The following is a 25,204-nucleotide window of genomic DNA, read 5'->3' as shown; positions in this document are numbered from 1 at the left end:
TAACTTTCTATGCTCCTGCCTTGACCAGTCTGAATACAACTTTCCAAAATAAAACATGTGCGGGTGTATACTGTTTCAGAAAGTTTTGTTCAGAATAGTGCTATAATGCGCAAGTTGAAAACAATAAATTGTCCCCCCTGCCCCCCAACTGATTTGCTAGGATCAGTTCACGTAGCCCAGCCAACCAGTACTAGGAACAGTTAACTGCCTACCGTGCCCTGTAGACAAAATATGCTGGCCACAGTGCAGGACCTAAAATAGATTTCGGGTAGAGGGGAGACAAAATAAGCTCTTGTCTCACTCAAAGAGTGAGATGGAGTTGAAAATGTGCCTATTGAATCTGCAGACCCCACGGAAATATGCCTACGGAATGCGCATTTCCATCCTTCTATGAATCACCATACCTGAGCTAGCATGTGCTCACCCCAGCGCATATGACCGCCACACAAATGTTTATCACAAAAGGAATTAGGGACTTTGTGGTCCTACAGTACAGACCTCATCATAGTTACTTCGTTTGCATTTACAATCCTCAAATTCTAGACCCTCAACTAAAAGTCAGAGGCCCCCTAATAATACAGAACAGAACAAAACATTCAGCTTTTTACAGCCTACTAGTTTTTGAGTTAAAATCGTAAAATTCTCAAACTCTCAAGACTCAAATTATCAATAGATCACTGACAAAAAATGCCTCCGTTTTTTGGGAAATTTACCAAAAGTTGTTTTTCAAATTTACAACAAATTACACATATTAAACTGTTGGCAGTGGTATCTTTCTTAGTGCTAAGTTTGGTGGTGTTCTCTCAAGCACTTTTCTGCAGTGGCCACTAAAACGTCTCTGTGCAAAGTGCAACTTTTCGAACCCGGCCATGTATTCCCATCACCTTTCTTGAACAATCTTAACAAAACTTTAAAGATCAACCAAAAGTGAAGTTTTCCTATGTAAAAACTAAACAAAGAGAACTACAATCCACCTTTGGCCAACTCTGACAAATACTGCAAATCTATTTGGCTTAGATTAGAACCTGCAATGCAACAAGTGGTGTGGTTAGCCATGGAGATTTTAATTGTTGGTGCACATACTTACACCAGGTACTGATCTCGGATCTTGCGCAACTGAATCAGGTCAGGCTTGATACTGTTCATTTTTTTGTCTATTTCTCGGTTGTCCAAAGCTTGCTTCTTTAAGTCCAACTCTAGCCGCATTTTGCTATCATGGATCTCACCGAGCCGAGACTTCAGCTTCTCAAAATTGAGCATAATTCTAAAAGAAATTAAAAATAAACATTTAGAAAAGAAAAGTGTACTGCATGTTGAACTGCATTGCATAGACATTCAGCTACTGTATTTATAGGCTGAACTTCAATTATATTGATCAGATAAGTGGACCTGAAAGAACTTTACGGATAGAGCATGATTTGAGAATCTGAAACAGAAGCTACAGCTATTTATAAGAAACTAGCAGACCCTAGTTTCCAGTAATAGAGCAGGGAATGATAGCATAGCTCATGATAATATAGTATACATTTATGCACTCTAGTTATTGAAAATGCTCAAACTATGGTTCTTGTGAGGAAAATCGTCTAAAAATGTGCATGCTTTTTGGGGCATTCTGGTCGCAGACTGCCAAAAGTACTGCTAACAGGAAATTCCCCATTATATCACCAATCCCATGAGTAAAATAATACGATACAACCAAGGTGGATTAATGTGGTGCAGAAAAGAATCTGTGAGGCCTACCGTTCAATTTCAATGTCTGTTCCATCCTTGTGTGATCGTTCCGTGTACTCCTTGCTGTATCGTTCCTGAGTGTTACACTGCTCCTCGAATATTTTAATTGTTTCATTAAAGGCTTCGATCGCAGTCCTCTTCATCTGAATTTCCTGAATGGAGACACGGCAGGGTCAATAAAAATGACTAATACAGTAAATATTTTCAACAGGAAGGAATAACCTTCTTTGACCAAAAGACTAAAGCTACATCCATGCAGAGTGTGGTCTCTTTAGTTTTCTCACCCAAAACCAACTCAGAGAAAATCCTGAGCTGGTAATGGACAAAGGTCCAGGAGGGCAGGATCCAGGCAAGACTTTCATTATATCAGCACAGGATAAATGTGCACGTAACCGACTGAAGTAGAAATCACTCATATAGTCAGTGGTTATGCTGAAAGTCTGGTATGAAACTGGCCTCCTGGGCCTATGTTAAACATTGACCAAGAATACAGGTGTTATTATATAACTTGTCCTTAAGCTCGTGGCTGGCTTCCGGACATTTCCCTGCTCGGGTCAACTAACTGTTTCTTTTATGTGCACAATGCTTTAACCAAAGCTCTGCCCACGTAGAAGAAGTGCACTTCAATTTAAAGCTGCACATAATACAGACCTAATAAGCACTGAAGACTGAATTATACTAGTCATGAAAATGGTCAATGTACAGTTATGCCACAGAATCAGATTTACAAACAAAGTCCGTGATTACACGTTCTGCTAGCCATGTTCCTAGGTTTGATCAGCAAGCTTTGAAAATTGGTAGCAATATAGTGCAAGACCGGCATGCAAAGCATTAAAGACTATTGGATTTAGCACCAACCCAATTTTGTCACCCTTTTCTAGATTCTCGCGTGGGGTTATTAAGCGGTGCAGCACAAAAAGGATAGGGACCTGTGGAAATGGTAAAGATGACTACTGTCTGATGAGGGAGTAGGCAAGTCACGAAGACCAAGCAGACATATGAAGTAGTGGGATCCTTTCAACAAATATTCAGTGGGGGCTGACTGACCTAACAGGAAGTCTTCTACACTTAACTAACCTGTGATGTTCTGGTGTATTCCTCGTAGAGCCCATCATAGTTTTTGCTCTTCTCCTGATATTGGCAATGATATTCCTGCAGCTTTTTACCAACTGCGTCTATGTTATCTTCTTTTATCAGCTGATCCTGAAAGAGAACAACATTATTTGAGCACAGATATGAAATAAGGTGAAGGCACTAAAAGTGTTCAAATGGTTTAAAGTACAGCTCAAACAACATTAAACCAACAAGAATGAAGCAACATTTGTAGAACACAAGCGTGTGAAAGCACAAAATCACTGCTCTCGACAACTGTTAGAATGCTCTGATGAATAATTAGAAGAGCCCAGGAAACCCCTATGCCAGGAGACAGAGTTGAAAACTAGTAGAACAGCCTTCAAAATAGTCATGTGCGAGACATCAAGGTACCGAAATAACGCAAAACTCCAATTATCTGAATTTTGGGTGATTCTAGGTATGTCGTACCGTCCCAAAAAATGTGCAGAGGGTTCATGACTTGCAACAAAGGCGTGCACTGACAATTCCATTTTTTGGGAAGGAGGAGAGGGAGTTCTGCAGAGAAGGCGAGGCCCTCCATTTATCTGTGGTTCTTTTAATATTTGTTGTTTTTTTGAAGCCATTAAAAATATTGTACACTGTTGAACCGGGACCTGTTCTCACACCAATAATGTTTGAAAATCTATGTCGCTAATCCCAGGGGATCAGAAAAAAAATGTGTGGAGATCTCCAGGAATATTTGCCCTTCTGCTGAAGCTGACAGAAGGTAGAATCTTAGAGCATTTCAGGCAAACCATTTTAATCAACTTGGATTATTTGATGGGTCACTAGGCCAGATTACAAAAGACACAGCTGCAACTATCATTAAGGAACCTTTTAAATAAAGTACAGCAGAATTAACTAATGCTTCCGTTTTAATGAACACTGTGTGGCATGCCATTTAATATACAATGTTGAAAGCCATTCTGTGCCATGAGTTATCAGGCACAGATTTGGGTGCGCGTGCATGACTAAGTTGCAAAAGCGTATGCATAAAAAAGGCCAATATGGTTAAATACAAAAAAGGTCCAAAAATAACCAATTTTGTTGTGCTCGGCAAAGAAAGAGCCTCATGTCACAGTCTTCCAACCTCTCCTGTCTAGGGAAAGGAAAATAAGTGAAGCACTGGGGCAAGAGGGAAAAACACCCACAACGACAAAAAGGCAGGTAAAAGAATAAGACAGGTCACATATTAAAACCTACAGAAGACCTTAACAGATCAAAATTGCTCATCCAGTCACAGCTTGCTACTTGGAAACCACTATGCCCTGGAGTGAAATGAGCAGATCATGGTGGGTTGAGGGGAGAGAGGCAGGGGTATCGGGTGTGGCTGCAGAGCAATAAATCAAAACCAGACATGTCAGTAAGCAGAAACTGTTGCATGTATTCCGAGACTTTAACCGGGAGACCACACACAGTGCTGAAGGGACATTTTGACAGCATTTGGAATGAGTTACTTGAATGGAATGAATTTGTTTCCGAACAAGATTATGTGGCAGACAGGGACAGTGATCAGCCGAACTGCCCTTCTGTAGACAGCACAGCCTCCAAAGAGCATGTTTTTTTTACAGCAACTGGCCCCTTGTATTGGGCCCTCAAAAGGTGGAACGTTCACTTTGGCTAAAATGCTGGGCAGGTTGTACAGGTCAATGCAATAAGCTTAATTCACAAGGCAAGTGACAGGTTCTGGTAATAAATATATCCCCTTTCTCCGACTAACTTAAACCTCCTTGCTGAGAAAGTGGAGTATGCTGGACATAAGATCTTTACTGCAGCAGTTAGACCAATTGTCTCTGGACTTGTGTCTAGGTCCAACATATATAAACCTTTTGGAAGGACGCAAAGCAGCCAAATCAAGATACTGAGAAAAAAACCACTGATGCTAATCCATATGTACACCAACAACATGAATCTGAAGGTTAGTGCACCCTCCTTCGCACATCGCAGTGCTGTTGGACCACAAAGGATGAATGGTACGTGCCACGCTTACTGTGGAATCTTTACGGATCTTACCTGTTGGAACCTGGACACTGGATACAGCAGCTTCAAGTCCAGCTTCGGGTTATACTGGGCAAGGGACTCATGACGGTAGTGGTTAACCAGCTCCACGACAGAACTAAAGGTCAAAGGCTCCGAAAAACCGTATTTGCCATCTCGATGATAAATCTTGATTAGCTTATTATTGCCACCCTTTCTGCAAAATAAAAATGCCAACTTTAGAGCCTGTGCTGTACATTTCATTACAGCCTGTGTAAACATAACAAACCCAGTTATAAGACCGCGCTGTGCACGTCATACCATAAGGGTAGGCTGATACAGCATTAGAATCACCAAAGCATCTCTCAATGCAGACACTGCACAGACTATTACAGCACTTTGGGTTGAGATACCCGACGGAAAACGGATTTGTTGGCTGGAAAATGGACTGATGACAACTCAAAAAGCATCAGTTAAAGTAATAGCGGAGGTAACATGTTCTCTTATTTTTCAAGGGGCTTCGGGAGCAAGAGCATTTTGAGTTCATGGGCTCTATTAAATTATGCTTGTTCGTTTAAATGACACCAAAAAAAAGTACAGTACTGTATTGACGAAAGTAACTCTATTCTAATATCCACGTCATTTTCTGTAATTTCCACACTTCAATCTTTCAGTTTGTCACATTAACCAAGCCCTTGGTTTTAATGATTGTGAAATACAAACCCGTCCCTGGCCAGCGTTCCAGAGTATTGTCACAGTACACAGATGATAAAAAATGTCTTGCCCCCCAAAAATATTGTATTTCACACTAGTTTACTACTTTGTTTTTGCTTTGACAATTCTTCTTTGCGTTTCGTTGTTCTCTCGCTAGCACACTATGAAAAGTTTACAATATTTCCTTTAAGCTTCCCTGTGCCTTTCTTTACCTTCCTCCCACCACACACGAAGCCGCTCTAAAATAGTTTCCTCTGCATTCCAGTTTCATTTTCTAGGACGTGCTGACATGTGTCGGGTCCTCGCTGCTGCAATCATTCTTATCCCCTGTGCGCCATTCCTCATATCAAGACACATTCTTCCTTCAGATTATTTTTCGTGCCAATTCAAACTCATAGTGCATCACGTGCCTTTACTGACTGTGCCCACAGCAATCCTACAAAGTGGAAGCCTTTCCTCTAAGATAGTCACTCTCCATCTATTCATTTTCTCTAGTTCGCCTTCGGCTTCTATGGGTCTTAGTTTTTCTTCAAAATTAATTATAGAAAAGAGAAGCACCATTTTTGCAAACTAACATACAGAGCTGTAGCAGAGTACTGCATAAATTAAAACAAAGTAAAATAAGTCGAAATAATTAATCAACTCATAAAAGAATGTTGAGGAGAACAGCAATCTTCAAAGAGGAATTAGATCTTCATTTTGGCCTCTATTAACCCAAACACAATGTAGTCACGAATGCTGGACTCAAACGTAAAAGCTCTCGGTCTAGACTCTAAAACATGTTTAGAAACAGATTTTATACTTGCTCAAAGCAATGCTTAAGAGAACGGCTTTACTTTCGAGGAGTGTGGAATCAGCATCACCCACTACCAATGTCAAAAAGCTCAAAATCTATACCCCGACCAACAGTTTATACAAACTCTCAGTGCGTGTTAGTGGAGAAGTGTGGCTCACTGGTTAGAGGAGGCAGACCTGGAAGCAGAGGTCAGCCTGGGACCAGGGTTCAATTCCCGGCTCTGCGGGGTCTTGAGTCCTAAAATGTCCATGGACTCGACAATTCTCGCTCCGGTGCCTACTCGATTCACGGGTTCACACTCTGCGACTCTGGGCAATAGCTTGCTTAATCTCCACAACGGCCCCTCGCGGTGGGATGCCTGGCTTTCACCTTGTGGATACCCTGCCGGGGTTATCTCACAGGGGAATACCAGGACGGGTTCCCTAAGCAAGCGCTTAGAGACCGCTTGGTGATTTGCGCTATATAAATTCCTGTACATTTACATTTACATTTGTGTATAACTGTATTACATTATTATAACTAGAATGCAGGTTCAATGGTTTCAAGCATCAGATGACTTTGAGAACCTCATGAAGTAGACACCAGTGAGAAATCTCAACTGTACGTACCTCAAAGTTAACGTAAAGTCTCCATGCATCTTGGTTGATGCGTCGCGCACCAGAAATGTTCCATCAGGCATGTCCCGCAATTTATCGTTTACCTCTTCCCTGGAGAAAAAAGCGAGGAAGTGACTTAGAAAGGATCTACCTGAACCTCGATACATACATAAAAACATTAAAACGGGAGTGTGCCAGTTACCACTGCTTTATTTCAGGTAAAAGAGAGCAAAAGAGACAGTAATGTATAAGTGTGACTGTTCTCCATTCACACGGTTAAGTATGATGGGGATGAGAGGGAGTGCGTAGCTATTGAGGAACTAGGGTTTCTTTGGCCAAATTTGAACTTCTTCAGTTTAGCAAAAAAATTATATACTTTACGATTCAGAAAATAACAGGTTCTATTTAGGCCCGGTAACATTAGCAGCTGTGTGATGAGGGAAATCATGGAGTTCACAACCTTCTTTCACTGAGTGTTTAGGTCCGAGTCAGACCAACACAGGCGGCCTTTAATGGGAAAGGACGAAGCACACCCCTTTAAGCCACCTGGCCTATCTGAACCTAAGTGTGCTCTACATCACACTGCTCCCCGGTGCGTTATAGTGGCTCACAAATCACTAGGAGGCAGATGAGCCTTTTAGCTACATAAAAAGGCATTTACTGAAAAATACAGTTTCCACCCATCTATCTGCCAGTGCTCCAACTATTAATTAAATTCCCAAATAAATATTCAGGGTGCACAGCTTCTACAGCACAAAAAGGCAACAAAGGTGAGAACAGGTTCAACTTTGACAGTTCACTTTACAATAGGTCACTACGTGGACGTGCAGCTTGCTCTGTAGTGTAAGCTGTGCGGTGAAGGAAACTGCCTGGCATGATGCAGTTTCCCTATTATAACAAGCTCATGTATTGTAGCACCAACATGAAGATCACTAAATGTGTATATACTTCAGGTTTTCAAACGGGGTGAGGGGTGGACTTATTGCGATGCACAAAGTACTTGCTTCAGTGAAAGGAAAGTGCTTGCAAACGCAGTAAACCGACTGGGATTACCAGATCCTCGAAATGCACTGAGCCTTCTCCATTATAGGCTCAAAGGTATGCAACACTCGCTTGTCCCACGGTGTAAATTAGTAATTACGTAACTGGGCCATTTCACAAACGATGTGCCTAGCTAGATATAACGGTCTAAAAGGACATCAAATATCGATTTAGGTCCATGCTGATTTGACAGTTCTCGGTTGTGAGTGCCTGTGCTTTTTAGAATATTCATGAAATACCCTGCACTGCATTGGCAAATCACGAAGAGAGCCTGGAATGAAGTTCAGTGCATACCCCTGTACTCTTACCTTGAAATGTCTCCCCAGTACCACTCTGCCTCTTGGAGAGAAGTGGGGCTGTCCTTCAGTTCATTCGTGTTTGCTGGCATCGTTGATTTAGAAGGTTTAGGAGGAAGAGCTGCAAAACAGAAACAGTAGAAATCGGTTTTAATCTCTCTCAAATGTTTGTGCAAACTGCTTCTTAGCTCTGTGCTGTAGCAAAGACTTAACCATGCACAAGAACCTCACTCCCATAAAAAGCATTGCTAACATCTCAGACGCGGAGCTTTGTAACTACCATATTTGCGGTCTATCCGTTAAGAATAAACAAGTGGTAGAAATCTTTTGTTTAGGACTTACTTGTATTTTTGGCAAAATGAAAATATTAAACCAAATATTACATTCTGGCTGCCTATTCTGTGCTGGCATCAGGCACTCACGGGGGTTTCCAAAGTCACTGGAGTTTATATGCAGAAAGTACATCCACGACTGATTTCTTATACCAAAGAAAGCTTAGCACATGCCCATTTTCAGAAAATGGTCTTGCTTAAGGTAATCATGCAATCTTAGTCTCTAAATAACCTAAACCCCTTTTGCCACTAATAACAAAATAGACCTCGCCTATGAAGTGAATAATGGTCATTACTGCAGCTTAACCAAAGACATAACAGAGTACACAAAACAGACCTGCAACTTAACTACACAAACTATGGACCTGCAGATTCAAGTTAGATAATAATACCAGAGGAGCGTGAGAGCATCCAGCCGGATTTTACACCTCATGATATAGCTGAAGCTGCTATTAACCATCAGACACATGTGCTCCACTTCTCACACTCGCACGAATCCCCTTATCCACAGAAGCTAGGCAGGAGGCCACACTTGCTTTGGATGAGTGTGGGAGAAAGTGGGATTTGATGAAATGATTTTGATTTATAAATTCTTGTGACCCATTGTATATTTATAATCTATGTTCGATCAACTATAAATAAAATATATCTATTTTTCATAGAGAATTGCTTGGACCTTGTGTCATTCTAGGTCTGCTCTGATATGGTTACCCTTGTCACCTCTCATTTAACATGAGGATTCTCGAGTAGGACCTTACAATTTAGCCCTGGCAGGGTTCTGTCCTTTTCTATTTTGCTGCACACTTTCTCCTATGTCATCATAGCCAAAAGCTGTATTTTTTTATTTATTTTTTTATTAATTTATAAAGCGCCTGACTCACCCCAAATGGGGTATCTCCGCGCTAAGGACCAATATTACAACAGCACAGGAGAGAGAAAGGTTAAAACAGCTGAGTCTTAAGTTTTTTCCGAAAGGACAAATAGTTAATTTCCTGCCGAAGATCTAATGGCAGTTGATTCCACAATTTGGGGGCCAAATAGGAGAAGGATTCCCCTCCTAATCTGGTCTGTTTAATACGAGGAATAGCGAGCAGGCTTTTGCCTTCAGATCGAAGTGAGCGCATCGGGGAATATCCAACTAGTTTTTCTGTCAGATATGTTGGGCCCATAGAATTAAGGCCTTTAAACACCAGGCAGCACACTTTGAAATGAATTTTCTTGCGGACAGGAAGCCAATGTAGGCTGTGCAAGAGAGGGAGGGAAGAAGCACGATAGGGAGCACTGGTCACCAGGCGGGCCGCAGTATTTTGCACCACCTGCAAGCTCTGTAGGTTAGAGTCCTTAGCGGATATCAGCAAAGCATTGCTAAAATCCAATTCACTCAAGGCCAGAGCGTGAATTAGCGTTTTGAGTGTTCTCATCGGCAGAAAATGAAAGATCTTCCGCAGCAGACTCAAAGCATAGAAACAAGATCTTTTGAGTTCTGTACCGAACTCCCTCTACATACCCGGACAGCACTCCACTCCTCAACTTCTGCAAGAAGCTGAAGACCTTGATGCTCAACTAAGAGCAACTCCAAGCTTATGCTCCTGGATACCCTCGCGGGTGATAAGCTGCGCCAAACAAATCTACATAACATCCTATTTGGTATCTATCCATAATCACATCCTGTTTAACTTGGCTTGCTCGCTCATCCGTGCCAACCTCTACTTCAAATTATTGTACTATTTCTCTTAGGTTTAGCAGTAGGTCATGGGAATCACTGATATAAGAGTGGGTATGACGCTCCCAAATTGTACATCAAAGTTACCATACCATTGAATATGGTCTGGGCTATGAAATACAGTACACCTAATGCTAGCCTGGCATAGGAATACCAGTGAGGAGGGCGGTAGTAGTGAGAATCGCCTTAAGGAACCACTGAAGGTGCGGTGTGACCTAGGCTGGGGAGTAAAGGGCAAGCGCAGTAAATTTATAGTTGAATAATGAGATACCGATATTGGGGTCAAGATCTACTAACATGAACCGATTGATATCGGATGGTAAGTACATGGGCTGCTATACATGTTATTTGAGAATTATTCAAAATAACCTAAAACCTTGAACAAGCCAATAGTGACAAATATCAGACATGCACTCTGTTCTTGCAGATACCACACTGGGATTCAATAGGAAGGAGCTACTCTGGCAGTGTATGAAATGCTAACCTGTCACTTCAGGCAGGAGACACGATGTCAGCAGGCAATCTCTACCCGAAGTGGAAACAAAGCATCTGTGCATACTATGGATCAACTGCAATCGCCAAACGAAAATCAGGTTTAGACGATCAAACAAATAAAGGCCAAAAAAGGCAATTGTGCTATTCCCAATGCTTGCAAGCTTTTTGTTGACAAAATAGTATGTTGAGTTTGTCAAAAAAACTCATCTGCAGTTTTTGTGAGCGAGGATGTGGCCTAAGGCTAGAGCTACCAACTTTCGAGCTGGGAAAGCAGGTTTGAGCCGGACGTCGACTCAAAATCTGGTGATTCAAAAAATGAATATGCACTTATTAATGCTCATGTAAATCGCTCCAAGTTTGAGCTATATAAAACTGAAAAGCGAGTCTCTTTGAAGTTACATCAAAAGTAGTGCTCCTATTGCAGAGTTACTTATTTTGTTTCTCCCACCCAGAGGGTAAAAATAGAGAGCCCAATAGGGCACTGTCTCAGCAACCTGCTTTTAAGAACTGCCGGAGCACCAGCAAGACCCATCCCACTTAAAGCTCTGGGTTACACGGACTTTGATAGGAAGCATATTGAGTGCATCAGGGAACTGCCATAGAGGCTCTGTAAATCCCAAACCAAATCATATGAAGAAAAGAAAAAAAAAAACACAAAGGTGTCTGGAAGAGGAGGGGGGTAAAAATGGTCTGAAAACGAGTACTCAACATACCAGCAGTGTACTGGTGCTTTTCTTATGCAAATATCAGAACAGTGCTTTAAATGGGCACTTTCTGTCACCTAAAATGTGCCATAAGTAAATGAAATGCCCATTTAAGTGTTTTCATATTTTTTGTCTTCTTGGACTATTCTGTAATCCTAATATCAAACAACAATCAAAGCATACTATGCCCGACAGACATTACAGAATGCTCTAATTTAAGCCAGGGCCACTGCAATCAAGTGATTCTGCGGTTGCAGTGTTTTTTTGTGCAGAATTATGGATTTCCTGCAACAGTCACATATACCATCATTTGTTGCATAATTTGCAGATTTTTACAAAAAATAAGTTTCTATTGTAAACAGATCAAAAGTAATTAAAGGCATCTCAGCTCATATTTATGCTTAGTGGAAAGCCCTTTGCAAAAGGCTGACTGGTCATCTATTAACTGTGCTAGCCGGACCAATTAATGCTGTATTTTGGTCTCTAACTGGTATTAATAAAGTGAAATATTTGCACCGCCAGTTATGTGTAACAAGCATCTGCAATGCAACAGGTTACGTATTTACTAGAGTTTGAGGTACTGGCATTGTAAATGATAATGCATTTTATTTATGTTTTGGTTTTTAAAACAAAGAAAGGCATTGTCATTTACAATGCCAACAGCTTAAACTCTTGCAAATGTGAGACGTATTGCATTCCAAATGTTTGAAGGCCTCGCAGAGTTGCCCCCTTCTGTATCCAATGGCCCCTAATGAGCTCCCAGTTTGCTAAGGACAAGCCAGAGGTTACAACCGCCCACGAGAGACCCTCCTGCAGTAAGAAAACCTTGTTAAAGAAAATAGTGCTTATAGACTAAATAAAACGTACTGTGTAACAACCGGGAAAACGGCCTTTACAACGAAGCCGTTTCCACGAAATCTTTAACCACGCATGCAGTACAACGCATGCGTGGTTACCACTAATGCCTTTACCACGCATGCCTTTACTACGATGTTTGTAGTAAAGGCATATGTGGTAAAGGTAAAAAAAAAAAAAAGGGGGACTTGGGGGGGTCTCCCCCCCAAATAAAACAACTCACCAGAAATCACGTCGGCATCAGAGTCGTTTAAGAGAAATCGGGAAAAATGCTGTTTTCTCTTAACGACGTATGACGTCACCACGCAAATAGTCGAGGAAAAGTTTATGCGTGGTAAACGAATTCCGTTGTAACGCATGCGTGGTAAAGGCATGCGTTGCAACGGAATTCGTTGTATCGTCATATATTCGTAACAACCTATGTAAAAGGGTATCTCCTCAGGGGAGGTTGCAAATGAAGAGAAGGCAGTACTACGGAGGGAGAGTCTAACAAGCCTGAAAACGAATCAGAAGCTAGCATTCACGGAGGGCAATGAAACAAGCCAACAACCCAATGACAGATAAGGGCGGAGTGGGTGGGACTTGATGTACATACTACAATACAGCATGGCTCGCAGAACAGAGAATGCGCCCAGGCTAGACCTACAAATGACAAAGTAATTATTTGTCGCATAAATTGCTTTTTCTAGACGCATATTATTAGTCAGACCTGTCGCATATTTCCAGTGGCCAAGACTTGAACTCTTAAGAGTTACAAAGCTATAGTGTAAAATGTTAATGTTTTAATTAACATGTAGTTATTCGAATTATCGTGAAAGCGCTTAGGCGGCGGAGATTACTTAAAGCCGGTTTCTTACACCGCCGCCCTAAACAAAAGACAAACCATTCTTTCAGACTATAACCCCGCCAGTGCTCAGGGTGTAACTCAGAGCCAGTGAGGCCTCGGTGCTGGCTGACACAATGACAGGCTCGGCTGCGCATGCGCGGACGCAGCACCGGCTCGAGGCTTTGCTCGTTAGTAACCTCGCTAGCCCCGCCCCTCCTCCACCCTGCTCTCAGAGCCAAATCCCAAACTCAAATCAGAATTCGTTGGAAGAGTAATCTCTGAATGGAGACAGGCTGGCAGCCAATCAGCGCGCGCCGCTCGCATGGCCTGTTCCTGACGCCGCGCGGAGCAGCAGGGAGCTGCGGCCCGGCCCCCGCCGCGGGCGGAGCCGAGGACCCGGCCTCCCCCGCCGGCCACCCGAAGGCACGGACCCGGGACCGCTGCCGCCCGGCGTGCGGCCTCCGCCTCCACCAGGGCTGGGCTCGGATCTCCACCTCCGGCGGCGCAGGGCACCTAGACCTGTAGAGTGGACCCGGGCCGATGCCAGCGTGCGCTGCGACCAGCCTCTACCAGTGCTGAGCGGTCCTGGAGGGAGACGGGTGGCACCGCTCACCAGCTCCCCTGCATGCCTTGACCGGTGCAGGGCGCCTCGGCCTGCTGCTCGCCTCAGCCGATACTACCACAGAGCTCACACTCCCAGCGGGGCACGGAGCAAGCCCTGCCTGCCGCCCTCGGCCTCTACCGGCAGCGCTCACCTGCCCTGTAGGCAGCGACCCATCTGCGGCCCTTAGCCCCCGCTCCTCCTCTTCTTTTCCGTGCAGAGTCCCAGGTGGAGGCTCCGTCGAGAGGCGAGCACTGAGGAGCATCACCCACTGTACCGAGAGAGGCAGGTCGCCTACCTACCATGGACATCATCTGGTGATGGCCATGCTGGCAACATTCACACTCTAAACACTGCATACTTTCACCTGCAATAGCGAGTGATAAAATATTCTGCCTTTAAAAACTATATATTAAATATAGTCGAAAACAGACAAGATGGGCACAGTAAGGACTAGATTACACATCACCGAGAGGGATATGTTAGTTACCGGTTTAAACTGCTTTCGCTTTACTGACTACTTCCTTGGGGGTGCTTGGAAAGGTACAGTCAGATGAACGGAGAAAAAAACCTGCAACAATGCGGAATAAGACGGGCTAATAGGGGAATTGGTAGATTTTGGGACAAGACGATAAATCTCAAATGCAGGTGTTGGTGGGTTCCAGGTGATGGTGCAACAATGTTACTGCAATCGAATTCAAGCCTACTTCCACATGCCCCTCGAGATCTGCATTTCTAATGACGTCCTATCATACATTATGGAAGAAAATCCTCAAAATGTGCATTCAGATCTGTAAATACAATAACGTACACACTAAGTCAAACACAGTGCAACATGCATCTGCAGGTCTCATGACAGTCATGTCTGCGTCCCTCTAATCAACCCTGACACATGTACCTTCAGATGTGGGTTTCCAATGTTGTAATGTCTTCTCTCCAGCACTAGTCAATCCTGCCTCTACGTTGACCTTGAGATCTGGATATCAAATGTAGTAGCTTCTCTCCAGCATTAGGCAATCCCGTCTCTATGTGGACCTTGAGATGTGGATATCCAATGTTGTAATATCTTCCCTCCAGCACTAGTCAATCCGGCCTCAAAGTGTTATGTTCTAGCAACTTATTAAGCGCACATCTACCTTGGGGTTTCTTGGCACTGACTTCAACGGAGTATGGAAGGGAGCCTAATTGTTAAAAAGCCACTCACGAGATCCTTCTTGAAGGAGAGCAACATGGACATAGCTCTGATGTGAGAGGGTTGGCTATTCCAAAGCTTTGTAGTTCCTGTAATAAAACTTCTGGGTCGCCAGTTCACTATACAGAATCTGGGAACCATCATCAGTTTCGCCTCTGTCTGCTGGGGAACATACCACTCAAAAGAAGACTTCAACAACTCATGTGGACCTTGAAATCGGATATCCAAGGATGTAATATCTTGCAGCACTAGTCCATCCTGCCTCCACATATAGATTTCAAACTATGCGGAATAATAATGTCTTATACCACTGTAGTCAACTTTCCTGCCTCATGTACTATGAAATCTATGTGTCAAATATTATTCATTTTGCGCCATTATAGTCAAATCAACCCTTTGAATTTCAAATGAAACATAACCTTATACCACTTTAGTCAAACGTCCCTTCCCCATGTACCATGGGATCTATATATGTTCTAGCATAAGGTCTCAAACCACTGCATGGAATTCTACTTTCAAGAATGTTTCTTGAGTTCTGCATACCAAACATGTCTTACACCTCTAGTAAAGGCTATTGTTATATGTAACCTGAGAGCAATATTGCCAATGAGGAAATCCCTTGTACCACTGCAATCAAACACACAGCTGCACGTACCATTCGATCTATAAATACGTAGACATAACGGCTTACATCACTGTAGTCACACCCACACATGTACTATTGGATCTGTATATCCAGAGACATATGATTTTGCACCACTGTGCTCAGCCTAGCACATGTGCCTTCAGACCAGTATATCCAGTGATGTTACTTTTTACACCACTGTAGTCAAATATACCTTGTTTGTACCTTTCAGATCTGTACGTCCAATGATGTAATGCCATACACCACTGTACTCCAATCTACTGTACACGTACATTAAGAGGCACATATCCAATGTCTTAAGCCACAATAAACAAACCTACTGCTATGCATACATTGAGGCTAGTATAATCGGACTTGGTTTACACCTCTGGAGTCTAATAAACCTCTTACTTCTGCTTCCAATCACAAACCTACCTCATCTATCTTCAGATCTGTATTTATTTCTAAGGAAGTAAGGTTATACACAATGGTTATCATATCTACGTCTTCAACCCTTTCTATCGGTATTGCCAATGATGTATACTGGTAAAAAGACTGTTCTCAATGTTACTGTAGTGTGTTACTGTAGTGTGCATAGATGCAACATAACCACCGAATGAACCAAAAGTGTTCATGCAATTCTCCTCGAGATCTGCATGTTCAGTAACAAAGTCTTAAATGACTGCTGGCAGACTCAGACAAACAACTCATCACGTGTGTCCTCAAGTCACTGTTTTCAGTGGCCTGGTATCTTAAATTAGTGCCCAACATATCACCTGTACCCTCCGATCTGTATTTCTCATACTGCAGTAAGGTCTTATACGGTTTTTGTCAAACCTGCTTTCGCGCGCACCCTCAGATCCGTATTTCTAATGATGTAATGTCTTGCAAGCCGTAGACAAGCACGAGTGTAATAGAGACCACGATAATTCAGGCGGAGAAAGTAAAACGTACACGCAGGCACGTTAATGCAAATCTCTTGCATGCATTACTTTTCGAGAACGCGTTACCGGATATACAAGACCAGGGCGTCTTTCCAAGAGTATCTCAGTGCCCAGCCGGTGCCCATATACTTCACTCAGTAAATTACACTTGCAGTCTTCACTGTGTGCTTCGACTGATGCATGTGAACATGAAGGCGCGTTTCAATGATACAAGAACTACGGCTGGGAAAGAAGGATCCGCCTATCTGACGGCTAGAAAGATTGCATCACACAATGAGTCACCAATTCACACATTCTCCGGCACAGATTCTGATAGGGCAACCTTGTACCGGCAGACCGTGCACAAGAAGCCAGACTCGAGATAGCCCCTTTGTGCTTTGATTGATGGCACTTAATTGATTGTAAATGCCTCTGGTAATGCTATTAAGGGCTATGAAGACGGATTTTATTAGAGCCATGCTCATCTGCTGGGCATAAAGAATGAGTGTGCAGTGTAAAAATAGATTCAGGTTGTTGGAGCCGGCATCAGCCTTCGGGCTGCTTCTACTTCGAAGCGCTGACAGGGGCTGGTGAGTAGTGACAAGCGCCAGTCAGTAGCATAAGTACATGGAAGCGCAGACAGGTCGTGTCCAGCAACATACCATTTGTATTGCAGTTTCTACTCGTCAAAACTGTCCCATCGGGTAACTGTTAGGGGGCGGGCCAAGGGTATCTACACGCACCACAACATACTCCATCCCTTAGTAACTATGGTAGCCCATCAAACGTTGGGGCAGGCGACAGATACAGCTGCACACGTAACTCGCCTGGGTGATCTTGTATGGTTGGCGTCCTCCTCAATCACCGTCGAACGTCTCTGATTGCTGATAAAACCCAGACCTCACACCTATGGGAATTTATTGATCTCTGCATTGTGAAACGATTTCGGTAAAAGTCGCGATAAAAGCCCATAGTTTGCAGAACGTGGATTTTCCACAAGTTATTAAAGAAAGGTCCCATTATCCGCAGCGCTTAACAAAATGAGTACTCACGGAAAATCAAGTGCCTCTGAAGAAAAGCTATTTTAGAGAGACACAAAGCGCGATAAGGGTACATCTCATTTTAGAAAGCACAATCGCTGCCAGTGGGCTTGAAATAAAGCATCTCTGTGCTAGCCCGATGTCAAGGGATCCTGCGCTCGAGGTGCTGCCCCCAGCACTTATGGGGCGGGCACGGCCTTCCAAGCACAGCCCTTCATTAAGACTCAGCCTTTACCAGGACTTTAAGATATGCACAGCCTTTGGCCAATGTATACTTTCTACAGTGCAACTGCAAGCAAAGCCGGGAACTGTACTGTTACCCTGGCTACTCAAGACAAATACCGGAATACTTGGGTTAATCACGCCCATTTATTTTTGTACAATGAGACTTGAAAAACTGCACAGGTCCGGTCGCTCTGAGCTGGGAGAGCCCGGTCTTTACAAAAGAACCACCATAGCAATCTTATTGTATTCCAAATGATACTAAACCTATTTTAGTATTCAACTCCATTATAACAGCGCATCCTTGCTGACCGCTTGGCAGCGCTTTGTACTGGTATATACTGAAAGCTTGGCAGCGCTTAGGACTGGAATATCCTGAACACTTGGAAGCGATTAGGACTGGCATATACTGAAAGCTTGGCAGCGCTTAGGACTGGCATATCCTGAACACTTGGAAGCGCTTAGGACTGGCATATACTGAAAGTTTGGCAGCGCTTTGCACTGGCATATACTGAACGCTTGGCAGCACTTTGAACGCTTGGCAGCGCTTTGCACTGGCATATACTGAACGCTTTGAACGCTTGGCAGTGCTTTGCACTGGCATATACTGAACGCTTGGCAGCACTTTGACCGCTTGGCAGCGCTTTGCACTGGCATATACTGAACGCTTGGCAGTGCTTTGCACTGGCATATACTGAACGCTTGGCAGTGCTTTGCATTGGAAGCGCTTAGGACTGGCATATACTGAAAGTTTGGCAGCGCTTTGCACTGGTATATTCTGAAAGCTTGGCGGGGCTTAGGACTGGCATATCCTGGACGCTTGGCAGCGCTTTGCACTGGTATATACTGAACGCTTGGCAGCGCTTTGCACTGGCATATACTGAACGCTTTGAACGCTGCAGTGCTTTGCACTGGCATATACTGAACGCTTGGCAGTGCTTTGCATTGGAAGCGCTTAGGACTGGCATATACTGAAAGTTTGGCAGCGCTTTGCACTGGTATATTCTGAAAGCTTGGCGGGGCTTAGGACTGGCATATCCTGAACGCTTGGCAGCGCTTTGCACTGGTATATACTGAACGCTTGGCAGCACTTTGAACGCTTGGCAGCGCTTTGCACTGGCATATACTGAACGCTTTGAACGCTTGGCAGTGCTTTGCATTGGAAGCGCTTAGGACTGGCATATACTGAAAGTTTGGCAGCGCTTTGCACTGGTATATTCGGAAAGTTTGGCAGTGCTTTGCACTGGTATATTCTGAAAGTTTGGCAGTGCTTTGCACTGGCATATCCTGAACGCTTGGCAGCGCTTTGCACTATGCATATACTGAACGCTTGGCAGCGCTTTGCACTATGCATATACTGAACGCTTGGCAGCACTTTGCACTGGCATATACTGAACGCTTGGCAGCGCTTTGCACTGGCATATACTGAACGCTTGGCAGAGCTGTGGACTACCATATACTTAACACTTGGCAGCGCTTTAAACTAGCTTATACTGAACGCTTGGCAGCGCTTTAAACTAGCTTATACTGAACGCTTGGCAGCGCTTTGCACTGGCATATACTGAACGCTTGGCAGAGCTGTGGACTACCATATACTTAACACTTGGCAGCGCTTTAAACTAGCTTATACTGAACGCTTGGCAGCGCTTTAAACTAGCTTATACTGAACGCTTGGCAGCGCTTTGCACTGATACACTGAAAACTTAGCAGCGCTTTGCACTGATATATACTGAAAGCTTGGATGCGCTTTGCACTGACATATACTGAACGTTTGGCAGCGCTTAGGACTGGCATATGCATATCCTGAACGCTTGGAAGCGCTTAGGACTGGCATATCCTGAACGCTTGGAAGCGCTTTGCACTGGCACGCACTGAAAACTTGGCAGAGCTTTGCACTGGCTTCTGGGCAGCATGTAGGACAAAACCCGAAGGACGCATACATATCTTATAATTTAGATAGACCGTAAAGACGGACCTGTTTAATATCTTATAATTTCAAACTTAAGAATTACTTGAAGGAAAAAACATCAGAAAGTGGTATTAAGTGGCTGTACCTTTGATTGCCACTTAATACCACTGGATTGAATAGTAAATGTAGTCTACGTAGAAAAATATGCCACTTAAAAGCTCCACGAATGTAAGCCGTATTAAATAAATATGCAGTACCACGGGTGAGTGAAAGGCATTTCCAAGTGCAAGGTCTGTAAAATACTCTGGGGCTGAAATACTCTGAAACATCTGCCAAGTCCAGCTCTGCCTTCATACTTGGAGCATTATTACCCCTTCCTGCGCCTGCAGAGTCCACACACTGGGCGATTCAAGGAGCAGCCCTAAGCAGGCAGTGCCAACAGGAAAGGCACTGTTTGTTCACCTGCGCCGGTTCCTATTTCTAGGAGGGAAGGCAGCTCTCAGCTGAGCAGGTCCTAGAATCACCAACGCACGCTCAAAAATCCAGAAGAGCTTCTTACTTTTACTGCGTCCATGATCCAAAAGATCGAAACGGCCCAAGATATACCACGTGCACGATAGAAAGCGAAAACCAACTACACCAAATCTACAAACATTCCGCAAAGAACAAATTGTCAAAGGTTGATAGGGGGCTGAAAGACGACAGTGGGTGACAATGTTAAACAATGTTAAAAAATGCACCATGATTTAAATTACATAAAGTGAAATGAAAATAGTTCACTCAAACCTAATCGAAGAGAAAAAGGGGTCACCTATTTCCAGATCCCAAGCCCAGTGTTGTAGGATTAAACTGCCTCATTAAGCTCTTGCATAAAGAAGGACATCTCACCAGAGCATCTCAGCAGCCTCTCCAGTCTGCAGGGTCGTTGGATGTGAGCAGTGCTGACAAAAGATGGAAAGGGTGCAGAGCACTTTCAAGACTCCTTCCCCCGCCCCCTTCCAGTAAGGGCACTGGACCATGTCCAAGACTTCTAAGGCTCATCAAGGAAGGCATATATGATGGATGCGCTCATTAAATAAAGATTTCTAGCACCCGCTCAGCTCCTCCAGTCCCATACAACGAAACAAAAAAAAAAAGACCCGAACAAATGTTTTAAAGTGCAGCTATCACTAGCCACGCACAGACAAAAAAGTCTGGGAACACGATGGCAGTGTACAATCATGCAGAGTGAGTTTCTAAGAACGCATAGTGCACAGTAGAAACAGGTGGAGAGCACTGGCTCACAGCCAAGCAGGTGGGTGGCAAAGGGGCTCTGGTAAGGTGCAATAATACATCTTCCATTGGGACGGGGGTATGGAAAGCAGCAGTGCTCATTAGCTTTTCATCCCAAACGGATGCGTTATTTAACGACCATCCCTACACGATCTCATGTTTATTCAAATATACAGGTGAGCAGAGAGCATTACTGGTAGTTAGCATTGCCAAATTCGAAGCTATGGTTTTAATTGTAGGTGCATTCATCCACCAACTCTTTACTTGCACTTTTCTTAAAAGGGTGTCTGAGGGACCAGAAACTGTGTACCACACTGACACTTTTCATTCATACTAGGGGAGATGTGTCTTTGGCTGGGGATACGCACTAAAAACTCAAATGTTGCTCTTAGTTACATTTGTTAGAATGGCAAGTTGAGCTTTAGATATGTATAACGAATTGCTGCCACTATGATTTTTAACATTCTCTGCAAAAGATACCCTACCGAAGGCAAAGGCAGAAAAAATAAACTACTATTCTTTTTTTCAAGGAGTAGACTAGAGGGTCTGCACAATTTTCAGCGCAGATCTTTGAACCACACATTTAACAGTACAGAGTATGCATTCCAATCCGAACAGCGCAAGGGAACATTTTTGTATCGTCAGCATAATGGGATAGGGAGAAGTAGAATTATTGCTCAGCAGAAAGCCAGTATGCCCTTCCCTGAAAAATATACAGGACTACGTCACAGTAGGTTTAATGCTGCCGAGGGCTACTTACTGAATGTACTCTAAGTTCGTAACATACAGTAAAACGTGGTGACCTAGACCGACAGGAGGTTGTCAGAAAATGGGGATCCTTGCAGAAAGTTACTGAACGGGCGAGAGTGAATAAAGAAAAAAGGTATATACATGTTTAAATCAACAAAAAAAATGGAATGCCTTCATTAAGACAGTGCAGTGTGTTTATGGTCACATCAGCAATAAAAGTTCTCACGACTGGCGGGCTACGTTTTATAGAAATCTAGATAGTAGTGCACATTTGTCAAACAGCATGAAAGTTATCAAAATTGAAAATTCACTACCAAATGTAAAGTTAGTTGATGATCGATAAATAAATATATATAATGCATACATACATACACACACAAGCATGCAGTTCTCTTCCCTGCATTGCATTTTTCCAGCACCCTACTGAAAAGCGCCCCAACACAAGAGGACAGGGGGAAGACCCTCTGGGACGTCCATGCACAAGGGCAGCAGTACCTGGAGGGTCCATCTCGATGTAGAAGATGAGCTCGGTGGAGTAGGGCAGCATCAGCTCCCTCCAGTCGGCGTCCTCCTGCTCCATGTTCCAGACGGTGTTGTACATCTGCCCGGCTTGCCAGCCCTGCCGCAGCCGTAGGTAGGGCAGTCCTTCCTCTGCCCGCACGACGTGTGGCATATATCTGGCCTCGGCGGCTCCTCTTGTGCTTTCAAAACTCTGCTCCGAGGACTTGGTTAACAGTCTTGGGGAGGAGCGGGGGAGAATCCTTGGCAAAAAATAAACTGCTTCGGACCTCCGCTTTTTGTTCTTAAATTGATCTGTAACTATATATATATATATAATATATATGTGCTTTCTATTGCATAGGCGCTAACCAGCGACTCCACAATATGGAAATATATAATGATTAAATAATCCGACACAGAAAAGGAAGCTATCGGAGAAGATAAAAAGTCTTTTTAAAAACAAATTCTGACCTAAAAATGTAAATATTACAAAACAGTCTTGTCGTCGACGCACGCTGTATATATATATATATATATATATATCTATGCATATATTTGTGTAGCTTCTTCTTGTCAGGAGGGCATTCAGTCAGCTGCAGAGTAGATGCCAGCTCTACTCCCTGCTCCCTTCTCAGGCCCTCTCCTGACTAGAAGTCATTTTAAGAGGTCGATGAACTAACCGTCAAAACTCCTCGGGTCAGACCATTTTCGCAATGGGGGAGACGCGGTATCACAACATTTTCACAAAGTCACTCCTCAGTGCTGCCACAGTCTGTGTTCGTTTTCAGTCTTACTGTAAATATCGACAGTTGTTCCCCAACGATGATTTTGTTTAGAATCGTGCGGTGGGATGCGTGAAACTCACCCACAGACCTGTACCCCCCCCTCCAACAAGCAGGTAGAACTTGCAAGATGGTACGTTCCACAGCGGCTTTTTATCCCCGCCCCTTTAGGGGGCTCGCGCTCCGCTCGTTGGTGCGTACCAACGCACGAGCCAGCTGGAGGGGCAGGGGCGGAGGAATGAGGAGATTACTTCTTCAGTCTTTTGTCTCCGTGCAGAGTAGCTGATTGGCTATGCAAGCGGTCGAATCCAAGAGAGCCGAGGAGTACCGGCTTGACGCTGATTGGCGGAAGCTGTTTCTACGGGGGACAAAGGGAAGAAAAGGAAAAAAAAGAAAATGGCGTACGGAGCAGGGAGGAGGAGGATGGGAAAAGGGATGGTTGAGCGAGAAAAGCATTTTTCTGACAGAAGGGGCCTCTCTTTATCTATCTTTTTTTTCGCTCGAGCTTGACAAAGCCTGTCAGTGAAAGAAAAGAGGCACAGATGCTGAAGGAGGTGATGCAACCACTCGTTGCGTTTCGCAGAATAGAAAAAGACAGCCTTGCCAACTCGTGATTATAACTCGCGCTTCACGACATTTGTTAAATGTATATCTTGTCCGTGATACGCCTTTTCATGCTTTTCCGTTGATGGAGAGTTCTCAGCGTTATCGCATACTAACTTTTCCCCCTCTTATTGGGATTCGGTTTCTAATTTTTCCTGTGAAATCTGTATGGTTTGGCAATGTATGTTAGTGGGAGATTAAGAAACTCATCGACTCAGGAACCCACGTCGTTTATGGGGGCCTTTTCCTTTAGATTTACATTAGATCAAAGAGACATGATCGGGTTTAAAATAAAATGCTGAAAGCTCAACCTTATATATTTTTTTTGCATAATACTTCGGTTATCGGGCGGTCTCTGAAACCGAATTAAGGACTACCTACCATTCGATATAGGTAAACAGCCCGTGAAGCAGATTTCATTCTAATTTTTAACCGAACTGGAGAGCATTTTCGAGAGGAAGGGTATGTTGGCAATTTTACTAGATTATGGGTAACGTTTTTCATTTCGTAATAGATGTTATAAAGACTTAAGCCATAGATTAGAAATCGCTTACGCGCACCGCACCGTAAAGGTATTTGGTGAGGTGTCCGTCCATAAAGTCGTTTAAGTTTGATGTGGTTTACGGAACGACCGGGAGAGCAGGAGGTTGGTTTGCTGTTGCTTGTAACCTTTCACGTTTGTTTCCAGCAAAATAAAGATTGAAAATGCTGGTTTATAGATACGTAGAACTGTATAATACTTTGAGCGGCATGAGTTTCGGTGCTAAAAGTAACTGTGAAATAAATGTTACAAATGGGGTGTAAAAAGAATACACTGCACACAACTCGGTAATGTTTTGTATACTCGTGCTTCAAATCTTCATATTTACTCAGTTCACCCAGTGGGACTATTATATACCGTAGGGTCTTGAAAAACCCTGTTCTGTATTAAGTGAAACGATGATGACTTGCTGAAAAGCACCATCAGCAAAACGCGCAACTCCGTCTTTTAGGCTGCTTAATTTACTCTATCTCCTTTTCAAGCAGTGCATTAAAACATGGATTTGCAACTTGCGTGTCATTTTGAACAAAACATAATCTATCCCAGTTCCCACTACTGAGAAGCGGTGTATTGCACCCATCATGCAGCGACACGCATGCTCTGCAGCTCTACATCGGATCCTTCAGCTGCACATCAAATGCCATTGTCCGCCCCCGACTTGATCTCCGCCCACTGTAGATTGCCTCTACCAATCGGAGGTTGCTCAGCTATTCTGAGTCCTGGACAGCCTAGTGCTGCTTAGACAAGTTCAGCCCTCGAAGCAGGAGAACTTACCTGTCTCCGCCAGACAACAGGCCAGGCCTTTTCTGTGTGACGTCAAGAATCGACAGTAGACCTTTCGTGGTGTAAAGGTTGAACACAGCACGCCGTTCCTCTTGCTTAGACATAGGGCCTTATTTATGAAGGCCTTGTGCCGCCGGTACGCCACTTTTAAAATGGAAAAAAGTGACGCACCGGCGGCGCAAGGCCTTCATAAATAAGGCCCCAAGTTTTTATATTGCTTATGTATGGCATTTCTATGATTTAGTGTGCCTATGTGTGACG

At 43.7% G+C, this 25,204-nt stretch overlaps 1 protein-coding gene across 2 annotated transcripts in view; it reads right to left on the bottom strand.

Moving 5' to 3' along the window:
• The window catches only part of PIK3R3 (phosphoinositide-3-kinase regulatory subunit 3), a 30,291-nt gene extending 7,401 nt beyond the window's left edge, over positions 1-22,890 (bottom strand). Inside the window, exons 1-7 of one of the 2 annotated variants that reach the window (XM_078671706.1) lie at positions 22,229-22,890; positions 8,277-8,385; positions 6,940-7,038; positions 4,858-5,038; positions 2,809-2,934; positions 1,741-1,883; positions 1,088-1,264 (exon numbers count right to left, since the gene is read on the bottom strand). In XM_078671706.1, the coding sequence (XP_078527832.1) occupies positions 1,088-1,264; positions 1,741-1,883; positions 2,809-2,934; positions 4,858-5,038; positions 6,940-7,038; positions 8,277-8,385; positions 22,229-22,406 (1,013 nt within the window). In that variant the 5' untranslated portion in view covers positions 22,407-22,890. Of the gene's footprint in view, positions 1-1,087; positions 1,265-1,740; positions 1,884-2,808; positions 2,935-4,857; positions 5,039-6,939; positions 7,039-8,276; positions 8,386-20,599; positions 20,654-22,228 lie in introns of those variants that run through there. The other variant, XM_078671707.1, reaches the window with a different exon arrangement.
• Positions 22,891-25,204: the final 2,314 nt, after the last annotated feature.

Source organism: Lissotriton helveticus, chromosome 1_2, assembly GCF_964261635.1.
Source record: "Lissotriton helveticus chromosome 1_2, aLisHel1.1, whole genome shotgun sequence".
Lineage (NCBI taxonomy): Eukaryota > Metazoa > Chordata > Amphibia > Caudata > Salamandridae > Lissotriton > Lissotriton helveticus.
The sequence above is the reverse complement of the archived record's forward strand: the minus strand, read 5'-3'. Positions and strand labels throughout refer to the sequence as shown.